At 41.5% G+C, this 18822-nt stretch overlaps 1 protein-coding gene across 1 annotated transcript in view; it reads left to right on the top strand.

Moving 5' to 3' along the window:
• The first annotated feature begins 982 nt into the window (after positions 1-982).
• Positions 983-18822, top strand: part of LOC124144457 (guanylate cyclase soluble subunit alpha-2-like) — a 103330-nt gene continuing 85490 nt past the window's right edge. The window contains exon 1 of the mRNA XM_046513863.2: positions 983-1893. Coding sequence (XP_046369819.1) covers positions 1621-1893 — 273 coding nt within the window. The 5' untranslated portion in view covers positions 983-1620. The remainder of the gene's footprint in view (positions 1894-18822) is intronic.

An 18822-nucleotide genomic window follows, 5' to 3' on the forward strand; every position in this document is an offset into this window, starting at 1 on the left:
AACAACAAGATATCATCCACACAGACACATTGTCGCTGTTAAGACAAACAAAGAAACATTATTGATCACATAAATAAGAAAAGTAATTGTTACTGACTGTTGGCAGTCAAGGTATATCTAGAGTATGGTATTTTCTCCACAGATTATATCCAACACAAAGCGCGGTACACCAGGCCGAGACCAAGCCGTGCGCTCTACCGATAATCTCGTTTACTGTATGAGAGCGAAAGGCTGGTACGTCCGCGCGTGTGGTATAGGCTTGCGAGGCGGATTTCACAAAATCTTTGCTCACCTTCAGTTTGCATTCAAAACAAAGATATCTACGCAATAATTTATACAATTATTTTTAAATATCATGTTTTATTAAACAAAATAAAATGGTCATGTTAAATTGCATAACTATCGTCATGAAAAAAGATAAACTTTAAAGAGCATTAATATAGATGTGTGCTGTCTGAATTTACATTAACAATATGGATTATTTGTTAGAGGTGATGCAGAAAAAAAGGGGAATTGTTTACAAAATGTCATATTTTTACCTGTTAAACACACACGAGTGTTCAAAAGAAAATGCAAGATCACTTCTCTTTCAATACGAAGACCGTAGTTCGAGCCGGTACATACTAAGCTCCGAAATAGCAATGCTCATTTGAAGGCTATTTTACGCTGTACTATAGATACCTTTACAGTGAGGTGACAATGAAACCACTTTGTCTTGTAGGATTTGAATAAAGGCATTCATGGGAATAATAGTCATGCTATAGGGTCGGGCTGCCTTGTGGCACGGTGGGCAGGGGATCAGTGTAACGTTCACATAGTACGTGACAATTCCTATTTATACCCCACTGCGAATAGCAATGCCTATAGTACCTTCATTGAAGAAAGCCCCGCATACTCAGTTGGCTATATTATGTAGTCCTTGAATAGTTGAACGCCGTACCTATACCCCGGCAGCGCTGCAAAGACTATGAGAGACCATATTCCTCACGTCTCAAGTAATAACGGTATTGGAGTATAATCCCTTTTTCTGTGTAACGCCTATTCCATGCGTATACCATACACGGAACGATTTATCAAGAAAGGCCCAAGTTTGCTGCGTTTAGCGAGGTAGCTAATTAGCAGTGTTTATTGATGAGGGTGGTTGCGATATGAATTGATTTGGAGAGAGTATATGAACATCTCTCGTGGAAGATTCATTCATTGACGGTCGAGTCGTTCACGAGCTTACCCGACATTCAGCGCGCGGCGACTAGTTGTAATTGACCCACGAGCTGTGGAGAGTGTGCGACGAGATGTGTGTGTGAACTAGCGAGGATACTGTAGAAAGAGAGCCCTGATTTGAGCGTCTGTGATTCTATGTAATTTAACATAGTCTCTCCTCACTGGTTTAAGCTGCAACTCACCTGGACTACATCATCAGGGCGTTATGTGACTGCATCGCTGACTGCGATCGGCTGCGACTCGGTCCAATCCTATAGTGCAGCTAGTGTTGGATGCCATGCTTACCACGCTTCCGGAATATACCGTAACTTTGTAAATAGAGCATTTACAAGTTTATCCTGATCTGCCTCTGTGTAGAATCGCTTATGTGAGTATTTGGAGAATTATCAAAATCTAAACATGGCTACTTGTCCTTTTAAAGAAGGTATAGAACGCGACAAGGCTAAATTGTTACAGCGTTCTCTTAGTGGACAAAAAGTTCAAGATGGACAACCGGAGAGACGGACTAGTAAGGAGACTACTTCTTCGGATGAGTCGCCAAGATCGAGGAAAATAAGCAACATATCAACTGCGTCCTCCGGAGGGTCAGACGAGACAGGGGACGGGTCAGGCGACCGGACAATCAGTTTAACTGGACTTATTGAGGGAGTAGGAACCCTCGTTATCCCAGCGGTAAGTCACTCAAACACTTCTACTCACCAATAACCCAACAAAGCGAGCAGATAATGCATACAAACGGCGTTTACACGGTGCTGGCGCTGGTCTCTTACTCGAGGTGATCGGTTTAACAGGTGTTTGTACTAAGTCTTCATACTGGACATAACACCTTTCTAACACTGCCTTTATCTATGGCTGTATGCGCGGCACATATATACAGACCATAAGATGATTGTGCAGAGATAATGTAGTTTTATTTATGTGTGAACCGTACTGGCGTCTCATAATAGATTACAAAATATCAAATACTTTGGCTTGAAACTTGCGGTTATAAAGGACACCGTAATTTATGTTTGTTTTTGTGTGTGTTAAATTTATTGTCCCCTGTTTACAATAACACAATTTCAAATACACACGATAGACAGCTGCATGAAAAATACCTTATGTTCGCCGAGAGAACATTTATTGGCCCTCGTAATGTATACCCCTTGAGTGGAAATATTTTTCGGATCTCAAGAGAGTTTGGGATTTCAGCTAAGGTTACATACTTGATAGGTCAGCGACGGTTGTTCTGATGTAACGAGCTGCTTGAAGTAACGACATCAGTGTTTGGTTTAGATTTATGACAGCCTGTTTGAGGTCGCGGATCAAGCTATGTCGTGTTCCTCCGTCATAAACAAAGACCCACGTCCTAATAACTCTCTCTTATGTTTTGTCGTGAATCTGGCCAAACAATGGCCATCGGCTTTGTGCTCTCATACAGGCAAACGCAAATTACACCTGCTAGTGTGACACACCACATCTCGCTGATCCTTACTCGACATGTTTTGATACATTTTCAGCGCTATTTGACTTTTACGTCCAATGAAATCTGTTTCGCTGAATAATCGAGACTGATTATTCTCTGTCTCTCTCATAATAATGGAGAGAGGTTTATAGGAATTCTTATTCTGGTTTGTTTTTAAAACTTATAAGACTTGTATATCGACTCAATAAACACATCGTTTACACTCAAGCAATACGTGTTTAAACACTACTCACACTAATATTATCATATCACAGTCATGTATGAGTATATTTTTCTTACCCGCTTTTGTACTGGATGTGTATAAGAAGGCCTTGGATACCTATTGATTCTGTAGAGAAATGTTATGCTTAAGAAATAGTCCGTGGAAAGAAAACGCTTTTACCCGCTAAACTACACATGCTTCAAACGCCATGGCTACTTTCCCTGTTGCGCGGGGGCAGCGGATCGATCCTATCGACTGTTACAATAGTGATTAGGCCCCAATGGCACCGGGGATGTCCTTGTAAAAAACAGCTGGTCCTTGTATGGACACGTTGATTCAGAAACGCTGACCTGCGTAATAGAAGTCAAAATGTGAAGATTTATTGTTTAACAGTATTTTCCTTCGCGGATAGTACCTGATAATAACCTCTTAACATAAAATGAAATAACCTTCTTAATCCGGACGATGCCGTTACGAGCAAATTTGTCCGGATTAACGAAACATTGTAACGAAAGTGTTCTTTGTATGCATGTAGACGTTCTAAATGGGAAAGCGGGGTGTCCGGATAAACGATGTCCTGATTAACGAAACATTGTAACGGAAGTGTCCTATGTGTGCACGTAGACGTTCTAAACAGGGAAGCGGGGTGTCCGGATAAACGATGTCCGGATTAATGACACGTAACGAAATAATGTCCTGTGTGTGCATGTAGACGCTCTGAACAGAAGAGTGCAGTGTCCAGATTAACTGATCAGGACTTGCACTAATAGCTGTCTATCCGTTCTATTTGACGTAATTGCACATAAAGGGATTCTGTTTGTGTCGTGACTTGAGTCTTTAAATATAGATGACACATTGTTTAAAGTAGAGACAGAATTTGTTCTACGCCATAGGCACAATATTACTGCAGAAGGGTATGTGGACCAGACAAGCAAGTGGTTGATAGCACGAGCATCAATCCACCCCATTGGGGTTCGATGAGACACAACCAGCAAGGTCACGACTGTTATAGCCCATCCACCATAGTGAGTTAGTCAGTTTGATTGTGCACCACTTTGCATTTCAGTTATGCTACGGAGTGTTGGCTTAATGTGGGAGGATAACCGAAGTAATTTAGGTCTCAGACGTTTATCATTATTGGTGAAACCCTTGAGCACGGGCATGGTGCTGACGAACCTAGAAACGATGCGGAAATCGAACCCACAATTAAAGGTTTCTGTGTACCCTAGGAACGCAACTCTGCACAGCGTATTGCGACGCCTTGGACGACTGGGCCGCCCCTGTTAACCCCTAGTCCTGCACCATGACCGTGGAATATATTTTTTTATGAAAAAATAATAATCTAGAAATGCATACAAAAGCAAGTCTAGCCAGCTCAAGCTAGCTCTATTCCACAATCAGCATAGGGAATTTTTTATATTTTTAGAGTCAAGAAGGATATTGTGTAATATAAGATTTCAGAGACTAAATGTTAGTCTGGTTAACCCCCTGTACGTCGAATTATAGTAATAACCACACATAGCAATCAAATGATAAGAGCCGTAAGGTGCCTAGTGGTTAAAGTGTTAACTCGTCATGCCGAAACAGGGTTCGATTCCCACATTGATACAATGCGTAAATCCCATTTCTGGAGTCCACTAGCCGTGATATTGTTGATATATTGATAAATGCGGTCTAAAAATACTCACTTTATCAATCAGTCATTAAAAATACATGTTGGTGTTCGGGGATTGTGGGATATTTCCAAATAGAGGTATTTCCATGCTGGTGTTCACGTAACAAGTCCCTTGTCTGTGGTAATCTAGGTTCTTCCTTGTCGAGATCCGGTAATTTCGTTATGAACGTATGCATGAGCAGATCCCAGCTACAATCTATAACAATTATCGAAATGTTCTTCCGATCAAACCTGCTGGTCAGATAATTCCTCGAACTCCCAGACAGGGCTGCCATGTTGTATCTAACCAGATCCCAGCTCCTTACACGGGTGTCCATGCCGATCAATGACGCGAAATGAGGCCGTATATTGCTCGTGTTCATTTCTTTGTCCGTGTCCGGCCACAGTGGCTGTGATCAGTGTCCCATGATTGCCACAGTGAACGACATCGATGCAGTCACACGACATCGTCAATAAACGCTCATATTGCATGGGCTTGAACTATATTGACTTTCGTTAAGAGGTGTTTTTTTTATTGGAAAAGTGAAAGGGTCAAAGAAGCTAATGGCCTATGCGCCATTGCTTCTGTACAGGTGCACACGGTCCTGTGTTTGTCCTGGCTGATGAAGGTGTCGATACGGCGACAGAACAACACGTAATGAACTACATCACTGATGTATTAGTTTCATTAACAGTGACTATGAGACCACAATTTAATATCCTAGGTATGATAGCTATGATATTTCTTAGCACAAATCATTTTTTCGGTCACTGCTTCAAGTGAAGAAAAGGAAAAAGTGAACATGTTTTGTCACTGCAAGTTATATTTATTCAAAAACATCCCGTTTTTCCGGATACCAAATGTGAGCCCCTTAACTATCAATAGGACGATGCAAGTGTTGATATTCTGCTTCAAAATGGCCCCTGGAAGGAACGTACGGAAGCCTTTTAGGGCCAATTGTTTTTTTAATTTTTTTCGATACTTTCTTGAAATTTAAAGAAACTAAGTTGAAATTTAAAGATATTAAGTTGGAATTTAAAGATATTATCGAAAAAAAACCAAAAAAACAAATGGCCTTAAAAGGCTTCCGTAGGAACGTATGAAGGAAATGTATCACTAGACTGTGACACTTCACACAGTCTCTTCTCCGGATACCGTACCTCCCGGGGTCACAGTAGAACACAAATACATAAGTATATCTTCTTCCTTGTTTCGTAAAATCTAAACGTGTTAACCCAGACGATTAAAACGAAGGTGTTCGGGTTACTGAGTGTCCATTGTGTCTGTGAGAACTCCTCAATTGACGTTCCTACAATGCAGTGAAATCAGTCTCAACACGAGATGTTCCTTCACGCTTCAGTTTGTTAACTGTTTGGCTCAAACATTGAGTTTGAAGTAGCGCACGGTGAGATGGGCTGAGGTTGCTGCCAGAAGACATGTCCATTGATTAGCTTGGTGTGGGAGACTCTTCTAGATGTGTGCTTAAACTGGCAAACACCTGGTGTGATGGGAGATAACGTGTCGTAAATATCCTTCCATGACGACAGGGAGACGGGTCGGGGATGTGGTATTGTGACAGCAGGGAGACGTGTAGAGAAGATGATCTTGTGACGGCAGGGATACGTGTAGAGAAGATGATCTTGTGACAGCAGGGAGACGTGTAGAGAAGATGATCTTGTGACGGCAGGGAGACGTGTAGAGAAGATGATCTTGTGACGGCAGGGAGACGTGTAGAGAAGATGATCTTGTGACGGCAGGGAGACGTGTAGAGAAGATGATCTTGTGACGGCAGGGAGACGTGTAGAGAAGATGATCTTGTGACGGCAGGGAGACGAGTCGGAAATATGATTTTGTGACGGCAGGGAGGCGTGTAGAGAAGATGATCTTGTGACGGCAGGGAGACGAGTCGGAAATATGATTTTGTGACGGCAGGGAGGCGTGTAGAGAAGATGATCTTGTGACGGCAGGGAGACGTGTAGAGTAGATGATCTTGTGACGGCAGGGAGGCGTGTAGAGAAGATGATCTTGTGACGGCAGGGAGACGTGTAGAGAAGATGATCTTGTGACGGCAGGGAGACGTGTAGAGAAGATGATCTTGTGACGGCAGGGAGACAAACAAGGATATGATCTTGTGACGGCGGGGAGACAAACAAGAACATGACCCTGTGACGGCAGGGAGACGAGCAAGAATATGATCTTGTGACGGCAGGGAGACGAGCAAGAATATGATCTTATGACGGCAGGGAGACGAGCAAGGATATGATCTTATGACGGCAGGGAGACAAGCAAGGATATGATCTTGTGACGGCAGGGAGACAAGCAAGGATATGACGGCAGGGAGACAAGCAAGGATATGATCTTGTGACGGCAGGGAGACAAGCAAGGATAAGATCTTATGACGGCAGGGAGACAAGCAAGGATATGATCTTGTGACGGCAGGGAGACAAGCAAGGATATGATCTTGTGACGGCAGGGAGACAAGCAAGGATATGATCTCATGAAGGTGCACACAGGGTTTTACGTTTACACCTTAATAAACGCAAAACATGTACGCCAGTTCGTGAGGATATACAATCAGCTAGAAACACTAATCTTCTTACCTGGTTCACCGAGATTATAAAGTAAGTGTTGGAGGTGTCGCTGTTTATCCACATTTCTTACGTTTATCTAAGCACATTGTGTACATCACAATGAGTGAATAGATGAGTGAGTGAGATGGGTTTTACGGCGCTTTCAGCAATGTTCCCGCAATATCACGGATGGGACCATCCATGCCACGCATTGTAAGTATCTGGGGATCGAACCCAGGGCTTTTGTCGTTGCGAGAGAACACTTTAACAAATAGACCACCCCACCGCCCCATATCACAATGACAGACTGTATTACTATCCATTTCCGTCAGCGAGTATGCATGTAGGATATATATTAAGCTTTGAACTTCCTAAAAGCCGTCACGTTGTGTTCAGGAACATATATGTTTCCATTCCATTAGTAATCCTAATGTACTCTCACCCTGGGGTGTATTTCATTGCATGAGTAAAGTTGTCCTTTCCGCGTGGTTTGATATAAGTGTTAATAACGACCGGATTTCACATGCAATATGCTGTGCCCTTTGAAGAAAGCTGTTCCACATTAAACATTTCCATTTCAAGTATTTTGTATATAAACACAATAAAATGTATTTACATGCGCGGGATGCTGATGAATGACCGATTTTCTTTAGTCTAAACGCCATATACCGTGAAGCCAAAGCTATACAATATTTTTTTACCAAAGTGCCATAGCATGAAACAGTTACCATGTATGTTAAAAAAAGTGATGATGATTGTTGTCAATATTTCTGACGTCCTGTTTGTATCATGTGCAGGAGTTAAAATGACAAAGCACGCCTTAATAAGCCCTTTGCCTCTTGCTAGCGCTACAGCCGATTTGTTTATAAGATCCCCAGTCCATTACCATGATTAAACAAACATTGAACTTCCCTCTGTCTGATGGTGTCGACATATGGTGTACACATTTCCTACTGTGATGATATGTACTGCACATGGTGCTAATATGCTATATAGTAATATCATACACTGGCGGTCTGTAGCGGTTTTGCAAGTCCTACATAGTACATATGGTATGCAAGATGTTGAGCCACGTTAAAGGTGGACAAGGCATGCGCAAACTGGCATCCCCATCAAATTTGATGGAAACGTGTTATGCAGTTTGATGATGTGCAATAGTGACAGTGGTTCCATGTCAAGAAACACTATTTTTTGCAGTGGCGGGTATTTCCCGTGGGACAGGATATGCTTACTCTTGGCGAATACCTGGTGTCAACACTGAATTTTCAGTGATCCATCTATATAATTTTCCCTTTTACGCCCAATGAAATTTATTTCGGTGATGTTATATAGACTACAAGGGAGTGACCGAGTAATGTTTTACGCCGCTTTTAGCACTATTCCAGCAATATCTCGGCGGGAGACACCAGAAATGGGCTTCACGCATTGTACCCTTGTTGGGTATCGAACCCAGGTCTTCGGCGTGACGAGCGAACGCCTTAGCCACTAGGCTACCCCAATGCCCCCAAACGTACACACAATGTCTTCGTTCGCACAGGAAACATTTGCCAACATACCTCAGAGCATCTTTAACGTGTTAATGTAGCAGTCGATATGATATTCAGTGTGTGTGTGTGTGTGTGTGTGTGTGTGTGTGTGTGTCTGTGTGTCTGTTCCCGTAAATGCTTGAAAAAATATTTTTCAACATGTTTAACAATAGAATGATAAATAATAAATAGTTCGCAGGACATGTTGGTTGTTATGAAGAACAAGTTGTTGTGGGTAAAGAAGAAATGTTTGTTTCCTCCTCCACCCCCGACCTCCTTCACAGTGAGTGAGTGAGTGGTTTTAGTTAGCCACCGTCAGCAATATTCTAGTATATAACGAGATCCACACATAATGGAGTCTGGACAAGGCCATCCAGTGACTGAAAGCATGAGCATCACCAATTAGCAGAGTCACAGAACTAGCCACTGTAAACTTCTTCTTACTCACCATGGGGACGGGTTCACTGTAAAGATATATTCAACGTATAGGCAAGAAACAGATGTAGTTTATGCATTCGGCTAATATACCATATAAAAGAGAAATTTATGTTTTATATGATTTATTCAGTAACTTCGTTGACTCGAACTCCATTTTTTCGTACATCGCATAAGATGAATGAGAGATATAAGTTCCTGGAGAATCGATATCGGCACTTCGTCTGTCTCGAACTTCCGATATCTTGATTTATATTTAATGTCTCCCATCTCCATCCCTTGGTCTTATCTCACAGTTTTATTAAAAAAACAATGAGATTTCGGTTAATGGTTCAATTGTTTTTCAAGCATTTATTAAATAATAATAAGTGCATTTAAAATGCGCCAGATTCCATTCACCAAGTGGATGCTCATAGCGCTAAACTATTAATACCCCGGTCAATGGATCAGTGAGCACTCGACTTTAATTCTCAGCTCCCTGGGGAGTATACGTTACATTTCTTTGTAATCCTTTCTTTGTTCAGCTAAAATATACCCACGACAATATCCGCACACACAGGGGAGATGTTTTTCTTAGTATCGCAGTAAACGTCATCTTGAACACATTCTGCCGCTGCAACCAAATAGTCATCACTTAAGGTAGAACTATCCCGCAAACCATTCAAGCTGTGCCGGGGCTGACGAGTCCCTTTTATTATTGATGAACACGAGCTTTTCAAGTATACATTTCAGCATATCGCCAAATGTTAACAGTTATTCCCAAGAAATCGTTGATTAGAAATTAATGATATCTTTCTTGTTTTACCGTTAGCAATAATTCAACAAAACCATTCCAATTGTTAATTTCTTTTTAAAAACACGAATTTAAAAAATACAGGTTTGCACAAGAGAGATTTATAACAATGCAGTCTGTGCGGACAGAGCAGGTCTATCATCCCGTGGTACAGGTGAAGGATGTATATATGGAGAGGTCTCAATGACCTGGCACTGGCTCCCGAGTCGCATTCGGAATCACTGTGACAAATACCTGTCGTGACCTTTTCTTAATCTGCCCGGACCTGCACGGAGTCTAGTTCTCACAGGATATGCTATTGCCTGGGACACAGAGTAAACAAGTGCAGTCTTTATTGTTTATTCATATGACCTGTGACACTTTAGAAATAATTATGAGTGTCAATATTAATGTATTGTCTCTCGTAACCGAAGCTTTTTGCAGCGCCTGACATTTTGGATTCTGCAATACAAACCGTGCAACAACAAAGAAGTAATAGTAATATAAATTAACTCTCCAGAAACCGTGCCTTGAGCCCATTTGTTACCGGGTCCTTACTATGCACCTTCTTTCATGGGGGGCTCTTTGTTGTGCTCGGGACTTTGTCCACGTTTTTCTAATATATTCGCACGACTACAGAAAGGCTGCACTCAATTCAACATAAATGTAAATTTCTTTTACCACAGCTATGTTCGTTTTGTATAAATTCACGTCAGTATACGTTTATGAGTTTTTTAAATTTTATTGCCCAAAGCAAATTTTAAGTCTTATCAGCTCAGCGAAGACCATGTATTTTTGTTCAAAATTGACATAACCGGGAACCTGAACGTGAAGGAAGAAATCGAACGGTGGTGGGCATGTTTCTTCGGCTGAAGGGGCGGTCGGGTAGCCTAGTGGTTAAAGCGTTCGCTCGTCACGCCGAAGACCCGGGTTCGATTCCCGACATGGGTACAATGTGTGAAGCCCATTTCTGGTGACCTCCGCCGTGATATTGCTGGAATATTGCTAAAAGCGGCGTAAAACCATACTCACTCACTCACTCACTCTTCGGCTGAAACGTTCGTTCACATATAGTGTGTTTGTGCATACATGTACAGTTAACTACCGTACGGTTATAACGAACTCAAAGTGACCACTAATTTTTGTTCGTAATAACCAAAGTTCGTTATAAGCATACATACAGCATATATACAGCAAATGGCCTGGTCTAAGAAATAAGTTCGTTATATCGGTCAGTTCGTTACAAGCGTATTCGTTATAAACGTAGTTTGCTGTATGTTAATTTACTGTACCGGGGTTACATATTTATATATAATTAAGTATATAATGAACAGTACGTCCAAGTCTGAATGCTGTATTTCAAGACAACAAATGCACGCTATGCATAAGCTTGGATGAATAGTCGATAAGAGTATTTGGTTTGCGATTTATCTTTTACTAACATTATATTCTATTTTTACAAGCGGAATGAATGTCATTCTGTATTTCTCTGTACTGATCAGGATAAGGTGACGTGGCATTCCTGGAATATTTTGTAAATATGTCAAAATAACATCATCACCTATCTAGAAACAAACATAACTAAGAGCTTTTTCTATGTTATGTTAATAATATGCTTGTAGTATACGATGTTACTCATTAAGCTCAAAGGCCTTACTGTGTATTAATGTTTATAAATGTATAAACTGTATATGTTGAGAGACCTACCTGCGAATAAACATTCTTTGACTTCGTCTTTAGACACGAGAGATTGAGGAGTCTCTGACATTGTGGTGTCCAACAGTTACACGACGCTATGTTACTCGTTGCCAGAAATCTATGTGGGTGGCTATTATGGAGCAATGTAGAAAAGGATTATAGTTTTAATAATAATAATAATAATAATAATAATAATAATAATAATAATAATAATAATGTATTAGTTGTTAAACAACATACTTGTCGCCTTTTACGGCAGGAATGGGTTGCTGAAGACCTTTTCTAACCCGGATCTTTACGGGTCTATTTTGCTATATGTCGGATGCACATAATCCAGTGATTGATGTTATAAGGAACGACAATGCCGTTGGGTATGATGACGTCCAATCTACTAACTCACTATTCCATTTAATCGCCTCTTGCGACCAACAGGGGGCCTTTTCTTACCCGGGATAGGGAATCTCAACAGGGGAGCATGTCCTATCAAGTGACAGGGTGTCACCTGTACCGTCTCCGCCCCCCCCCCCCCCCCCCCCCCGTGCCCTAAATTCAGCTTTTGTTGGTGACGTACAGTTATTGGGTAACATAAACCCCTTCCGTTTGTTCTTCCCACACCGTATCGTTTGATCGGGGGAGACACCGACTATTAATAACAGCTGTAGATATAAAAACACTGCATCAATATTGACGAAAACAATACCCACAATGAAATCGTGACATATCTATTTCACGTCCGCTTTATTGTTAGTTACAACTGGTTAATGGTCGGAAATGCAAACAGTTGTGTTTGGTGGCGAATATTATAGGAGAATATTCAAGGCATAGTCGCTCTCCTATTCTGCTGTCGTGTTTGAACTCCCCCATGGAGTGCTTCGCCAGATTAAGCCAGTTAAGAGTATTTGCAAAAGCTCTAAACACTCCATACATATATGTATTTACAAGGACAAGGGATAACGGTATCCTGTTACGGACAAGGACCCGTTACCAAACGGGTCGTGCGACCTGTATACATGCGTTACACAGTGAAACTTTGTTAGTCTGGACACCGTTAAACTGGAAGCCCTTGAAACAGATATGCATACCTAAATATTAAGTATATATCAATTCAGAGCTGACTGCAATATGTTCTACCGTTATGGAGGTATAAACGTAAAATGATCCACGAAGCAAAAACACACTGAAGTCAATTTATAATTAAATACGTAAACAAATAATAACCTCACAGACAGCTTATTTAATCATTCGCACAAAAACATGTAGACAACAATTTGAAATCATTGACATCGTTTAGCGCAATAATACAACACACTGTATTTATCAGTCAATCAGGAAAAAGTTGTTCGTTAGTGGGCTTGGCCTCATTTTTTCGGTTTATGCAAAATATTTGATTGGTTGGCCAATCAACTACCACGGAATCACTTGCAATTTAATTATTGCTCCATGCCAATAATTTGTTAATTCGGAAACTTGTCAATGCGGACTTGAAGTGACACGGTCCTGATTTATGAGATTTCACTGCATAATACAGGATATTTTTTATCATTATTGGCTAAAAAACCTCAACTATGGATATGTACGCCAGAGAACAAGTTTGAGTTACCATGGACACTGAATGGCATTCCCGGTCTCTTCTAAAACATGTTAGTATGTATCAGATTGAGAGAATGTGTTCCACTTTGATGTTTCTTTTATACTGAAACATGAAGTCCATTAATTACTGGTAGTCCTTGATACGAATCCAAGATCCGCCCAAACCAGCATATGTGCAGCCTATCCGTGCTCCATAGTTTAATATCTTGGTCAGCTGGGGTGTATAGCAAATATTGAGGCTATACGGTGCGTTAAAAGAGGTGTTAAACCCATTCGTTACCCTTACCATGCGATCCCTGGCTGCGCCATACCGAAAAAACGTTAAAAGATGGTATTTGTTGTTGCGCTCGGCATTCAGGGCATCAAACAAGGACTGGACGCGCCGGGGTTAGTATGCTGTGTCTGAATGAGGTATCCGTGTTAAACTGCAGCGTGGTATCTCAGTAGGCTAGCACTTAAAACTGGCAACAGTCCACACACAGTTGCACACACACACGCGCACGCACACACACACACGCGCACGCACACACACACATGCATGCACGTTGATATGTAAGTACAATAATCTTGAACACAACCCTACACCCCACTTCACCTCACCTCACCTCGCTTTTCCCATGATCAATTTGTAGCAGGACCCTATGATGACGCTAAACTAACATGCATCTTAAAACTCAAACATATGTTTATGTAAAAGCCAATACACTCTGCCTATCACGATCTCACCCGATGACACCTGAAAAAAAATACTTTGTAAATATTAGCACAACATTTTCATTTAAGGTAATTCACTTCCTGATCTAACCAAACGTTCTCCAAACAAGCGCTCGAACACATGCATTAGTAATACAATACAGTACAATACAAATGTGCTTAATACCTCATTTCCTCTGTCCACGCCTCATTTGAATTCGAGCTTTTGCTTTTCGAAACATCAAATGTCGCCATCAGGAAAACTGAAAGGTGTCGGTGTAATTTAATCTATTTAGCATTATCCTTTACAATGTAAATACTAACTGTTCATGTTGGACAGTTAACATGTATGATGGCAGTCGAATGATTTGTTGAAGGCGTGTATCACGAATAAGAAAGTGAAATTTCAAATTCAAAGTTACAGATTTAGATGTCACTCAAAATAATTCAAAGTTACAGATTTAGATGTCACTCAAATAATGGGACGAAAACACGGCGGGTTGTATACTCCCCAGGGAGCTGAGAATGAAAATCGAGTGCTCACTGATCCATTGACCGGGGTAATAATACTGTAGCGCTAGCGCAATTTCTTCAAGCTTGGGCGGTCGGTTAGCCTAGTGGTTAAAGCGTTCGCTCGTCACGCCGAAGACGCGGGTTCGATTCCCGACATAGGTATGTGTGAAGCCCATTTCTGGTGTCTCCCGCCGTGATATTGCTGGAATAATGCTAAAAGCGGCGTCAAACCATACCCACTCACTCACTATCTTCAAGCTAACAAGGGTTTACTAATTATTATCACGTTATTATCACATTATCGATTTTCAACACCAATATAACAGCAACAGACGATATCATTTTCCATTTTTCATTAAGAGGTGGTGAGTCGAGGTCGCGTCCAAGATTATTGCACTTCTATGGCGACGTGCATGCACGTGTGTGGCTGCTTGTACAAGTCCGGACCGATGCCGATTTATAGTGCTAGCACACTGAGATAACATGCCGCAGTATAACATGAATATCCCACTCAGACACAGTATACTGACTCTGAGCTGACCAGTCCTTGTTTTAGGCCCTTAATGCCTAGCGCCAGACAGGGTAACAACAAGTACCATCTTTAAACGTCTTTTGGTTTGACGCGGCCTGGGATCGAACGCCGGACCTTCCGCTCTCCGCGCGGACGCTCTACCACTAGACCACGGAGGCGGTATTTTCATTAAGAGAGCTCATACACTGATGAGTGCATATGTTTCATAATATATTTCTGATTTTCTTCACGTTAACATAAAAAAATGAAGATTCACAATCAATCCCTGATCACGACTGTGCGTCTCCAGCTTAGGACCCCGGGGAACGTGTGTATGCTTGCTAGGACGTGACCTTCACTGAGAGACATGTCAACAGTACACAGTACTCCCTCTTATACACTATACAAAGCTATTGCTGTGGTGACTTTTGCAACTTGACATTCTCCTTCCTCAGGTAGAACTGTCCCAACAAGTTGGAATTTTCGTGTGATGAGTCACCCGGAGTTGTGGTTCTTCAGATCTCATTATGCACTCGGCGTCTCTAGGGTAGAGTTATTGCTTGTATACACGCATCCATTTTCATTTCATGAGGGAAAACTTGAACTGATTTGTGTGTTATAACATAGGGTTGGTTATGAAACCATTAAATCTGAAGGAGACGACATGGCATCGTTTAACGGTCTTTTGAGTAAAATTTAAAATATTCCATATTTTTTGCATACCGCTATACACGGAGTGAGTGAGTTTGGTGAGTCGTTTTGGTGAAACCCACGTGCAAGGGTATGGTACTGACAAACAAAAACGTAAACTGGGCGATTCGGGATTCGAACCCAAAATCGTAGGTTTCTGACTGACCGACTGACTGAGTATGGTTTTACGCCGCTTTTAGCAATATTCCAGCAATATCACGGCGGGGGACACCAGAAATGGGCTTCACACATTGTACCCATGTCGGGAATCGAACCCGGGTCTTCAGCGTGACGAGCGAACGCTTTAACCACTAGGCTACCCGACCGCCCCTCGTAGGTTTCTGGCACGGCAAAGGGACTCACTTCTGTACAGCGAATTGCGATGCGTTAGACGATTTGGCCACCCATGTTTCCTGATTCGTTCCTATGTATGTTGTTTAACGCCACACTCAGCAATATTCCAGTTAGTCACGGCGGTCTGTAAATAATCAAGTCTGGGCCAGACAATCCAGTGATTGACATCATGAGCATCTATCTACGAAATAGGGATACGATGACATGCATCAACCAAGTCAGCGAGCATGACCACCCGATCCCGTTAGTCACCTCTTACGACAAACATAGTCGCCTTTAACGGCAAGCATGGGTTGCTGAAGACCTATTCTACCCCGGATCTTCCCTGATAGTAAAGCTGAAAGCATACATATGCATGTTGAATAAAGTATTTTCCGTTATAGCCTCCGCGAGTCATTTACTTGTAGACATATCGATTGAGACATTCTTCACATAATTGAAAATAAATTGTGACACTGAATATCTGGTTTCGTCGTCATATTGCCCTATTGGCGTTTCCAGCTATATCCGTCGCTTTATGGCTGGTATACCGCTGATCAATGATAAATTATACATCAAACAGACATCTCGCAGTTTGCCAAGGACAACGGCTAAATCTGACAAAACATATCTATGTTTAAGCAAAAATTTAATTAGTGCTTGCTGCGAAGGATCCACCTGTGTAAATTAGTCTTAAGCACAATATTCTGTGAAAAATGCATATGATTGTATTTCTTACAACGTCCTGTGTCATAAAAGAAGTGCTTATGTAGTGTAGGGAGTCCTATTCTCAAGGAAGAAGATCACAAAGAAAAGTGTTTTTTTATTTAAATGTTACATGTTTTGCAGATTAAGACAGTTTGCTATGGCAGCAGGCAGATGTAATATCCGACCAATAGGTCTATGGGGTACATTGTTCCTTTTAAAACAGTACTAATTAAAACCGCCGTCATATAGCTGAAATAGTTCTGAGAGCGGCGTTAAACAACAAACAAAACAGTAATCAAAATATAAAACATACCATACACGGTACAATTCTTCGTCCACTGTGTTAACCTACAAACATAATTCAATATATTTAAATGTATATGTTTAATAATAATGTGTCCGTGTTTTCTTTCGGCGTTGAAACATCGTTGACACATCGTCGACAAAGAAGAGGAATTCGATATCTGAAATGATTCGCTGAGTGATCTGCGTTTGAAAACTTTGATCCAAGATAATAGCATCCTTACATATTTGATATCGAAGTAGAATAGAAGATTCTATTACGTCATTGTTACAGTATCTAAAATAGGACAATTGAACAATTTGATATACAATCCATACAATCAATAAATCCAAGCAGACCATACAAATGTCTTTCTTGGTCTTCGCACCCTCTTCTAAATGCCACCTAAAGAAATATCTAATGACCTGTCCTGGAGACGGTGTCATGGAGAAATATGTTCAAATATGGTACTTTGTGTTATCCCCATATGTCTGTCATAAAACCTTTAGAAAGCTTTACTGAGGCCTTGAATGCTGTTACCCTTATCCAACAACCCTTGAGCAAGAGGGGCGGTCGGGTAGCCTAGTGGTTAAAGCGTTCGCCCGTCACGCCGAAGACCCGGGTTCGATTCCCGACATGGGTACAATATGTGAAGCCCATTTCTGGTGTTCCCCGCCGTGATATTGCTGGAATATTGCTAAAAGCGGCGTAAAACCATACTCACTCACTCACTTGAGCAAGAATCGTATGGTGTTGTCAGTGGGTGCAACAGACGTTTCATGTAGTGATGCCAGACTTTAAATGGCACCTGGCTGGGGCAGAAAGGGTGTGTTCCAATCATGTGTCCTCTTTTTCATGTCGCGCATTCCACCAATGACAACATAACGCACTGGTTTAACTCACCCTGACAGACATTCAACAGGTTCATCCTCATTTGCCCATATCTTGGCATACGCTTCGAAAACATCCATTATGATTTTAAAGTTGTGATCCCAATGGATAGCAGGCTGTTCATGATATATTTTACTTTTTGAATTATATCTGACGCAGGTTGTTATTGTCAATACAATAGAAGTCTCATCCGATTATATGACCAACATGTTGGTTGGTAGCAGTATGATGAGTCATGGTAGCTCCACGTAGTGGCATGTACATTATGAACTGCCAAGTTTCCATTCTGCAACACGTTCCTGTAAATGAACAACTTGGATGAGATGGTATTCGAAAAGGTTGGTTTGTTGTTTAACGCCGCACTCGGCAATATTTCAGCGGTCTGTAAATAATCGAGTCTGGACCAGACAATCCAGTGATTGACAGCATGAGCATCGATCCACGCATTTGGGAGCGATGACATGCATAAACCAAGTCAGCGAGCTTGACCACCCGATCCCGTTAGTCGCCTTTTACGACAAGCATAGTCACCTTTTACGGCAAGCATGGGTTGCTGAAGACCTGTTCTACCCCGGAATCTTCACGGATCTTATTCGAAAAGGAGAAAGCGATTCTTGAACTGATAGTTGTTCTTGAAATTTTTCTGGGACATTTAGGGAAACTGATATTTGTCTTAGATGTTACTTATGTTCAAAGCATCAATTCCCTGTTTGTAGACTTCAGGAACGTTCTTTTTCTTATTTAGTGGCGTCTCTGGATGGCCTGACGTTTCAAAGCAATTTAAGAACTGTACTCTCTTGTCGACACTATAGGCTTTTGTTTGCAGACCCTCCATTAGCAAAATTTGCTGGATTTCTTTCAACTGCACAGAGTCCAGTCTTGTTCTTACTTTGTGCAGTCCCATTGGTTCCTGAACGAGGGGCAACAAATCTTCCAAATCAATGGTATCTTTTGGCCTTCGTCTTTTCTTGTGACCATGGCTGCGGCGGCGTCGTTAGAATTCAATACATTGACTTTGGCGGTTCGTTGATAAGAAAGCCTGCCAACGTCTTTTATTTTGTCATTA

Source organism: Haliotis rufescens, unplaced genomic scaffold (assembly GCF_023055435.1).
Source record: "Haliotis rufescens isolate VD_foot unplaced genomic scaffold, xgHalRufe1.0.p SCAF_7, whole genome shotgun sequence".
In the NCBI taxonomy this organism is placed as follows: Eukaryota; Metazoa; Mollusca; class Gastropoda; order Lepetellida; family Haliotidae; genus Haliotis; species Haliotis rufescens.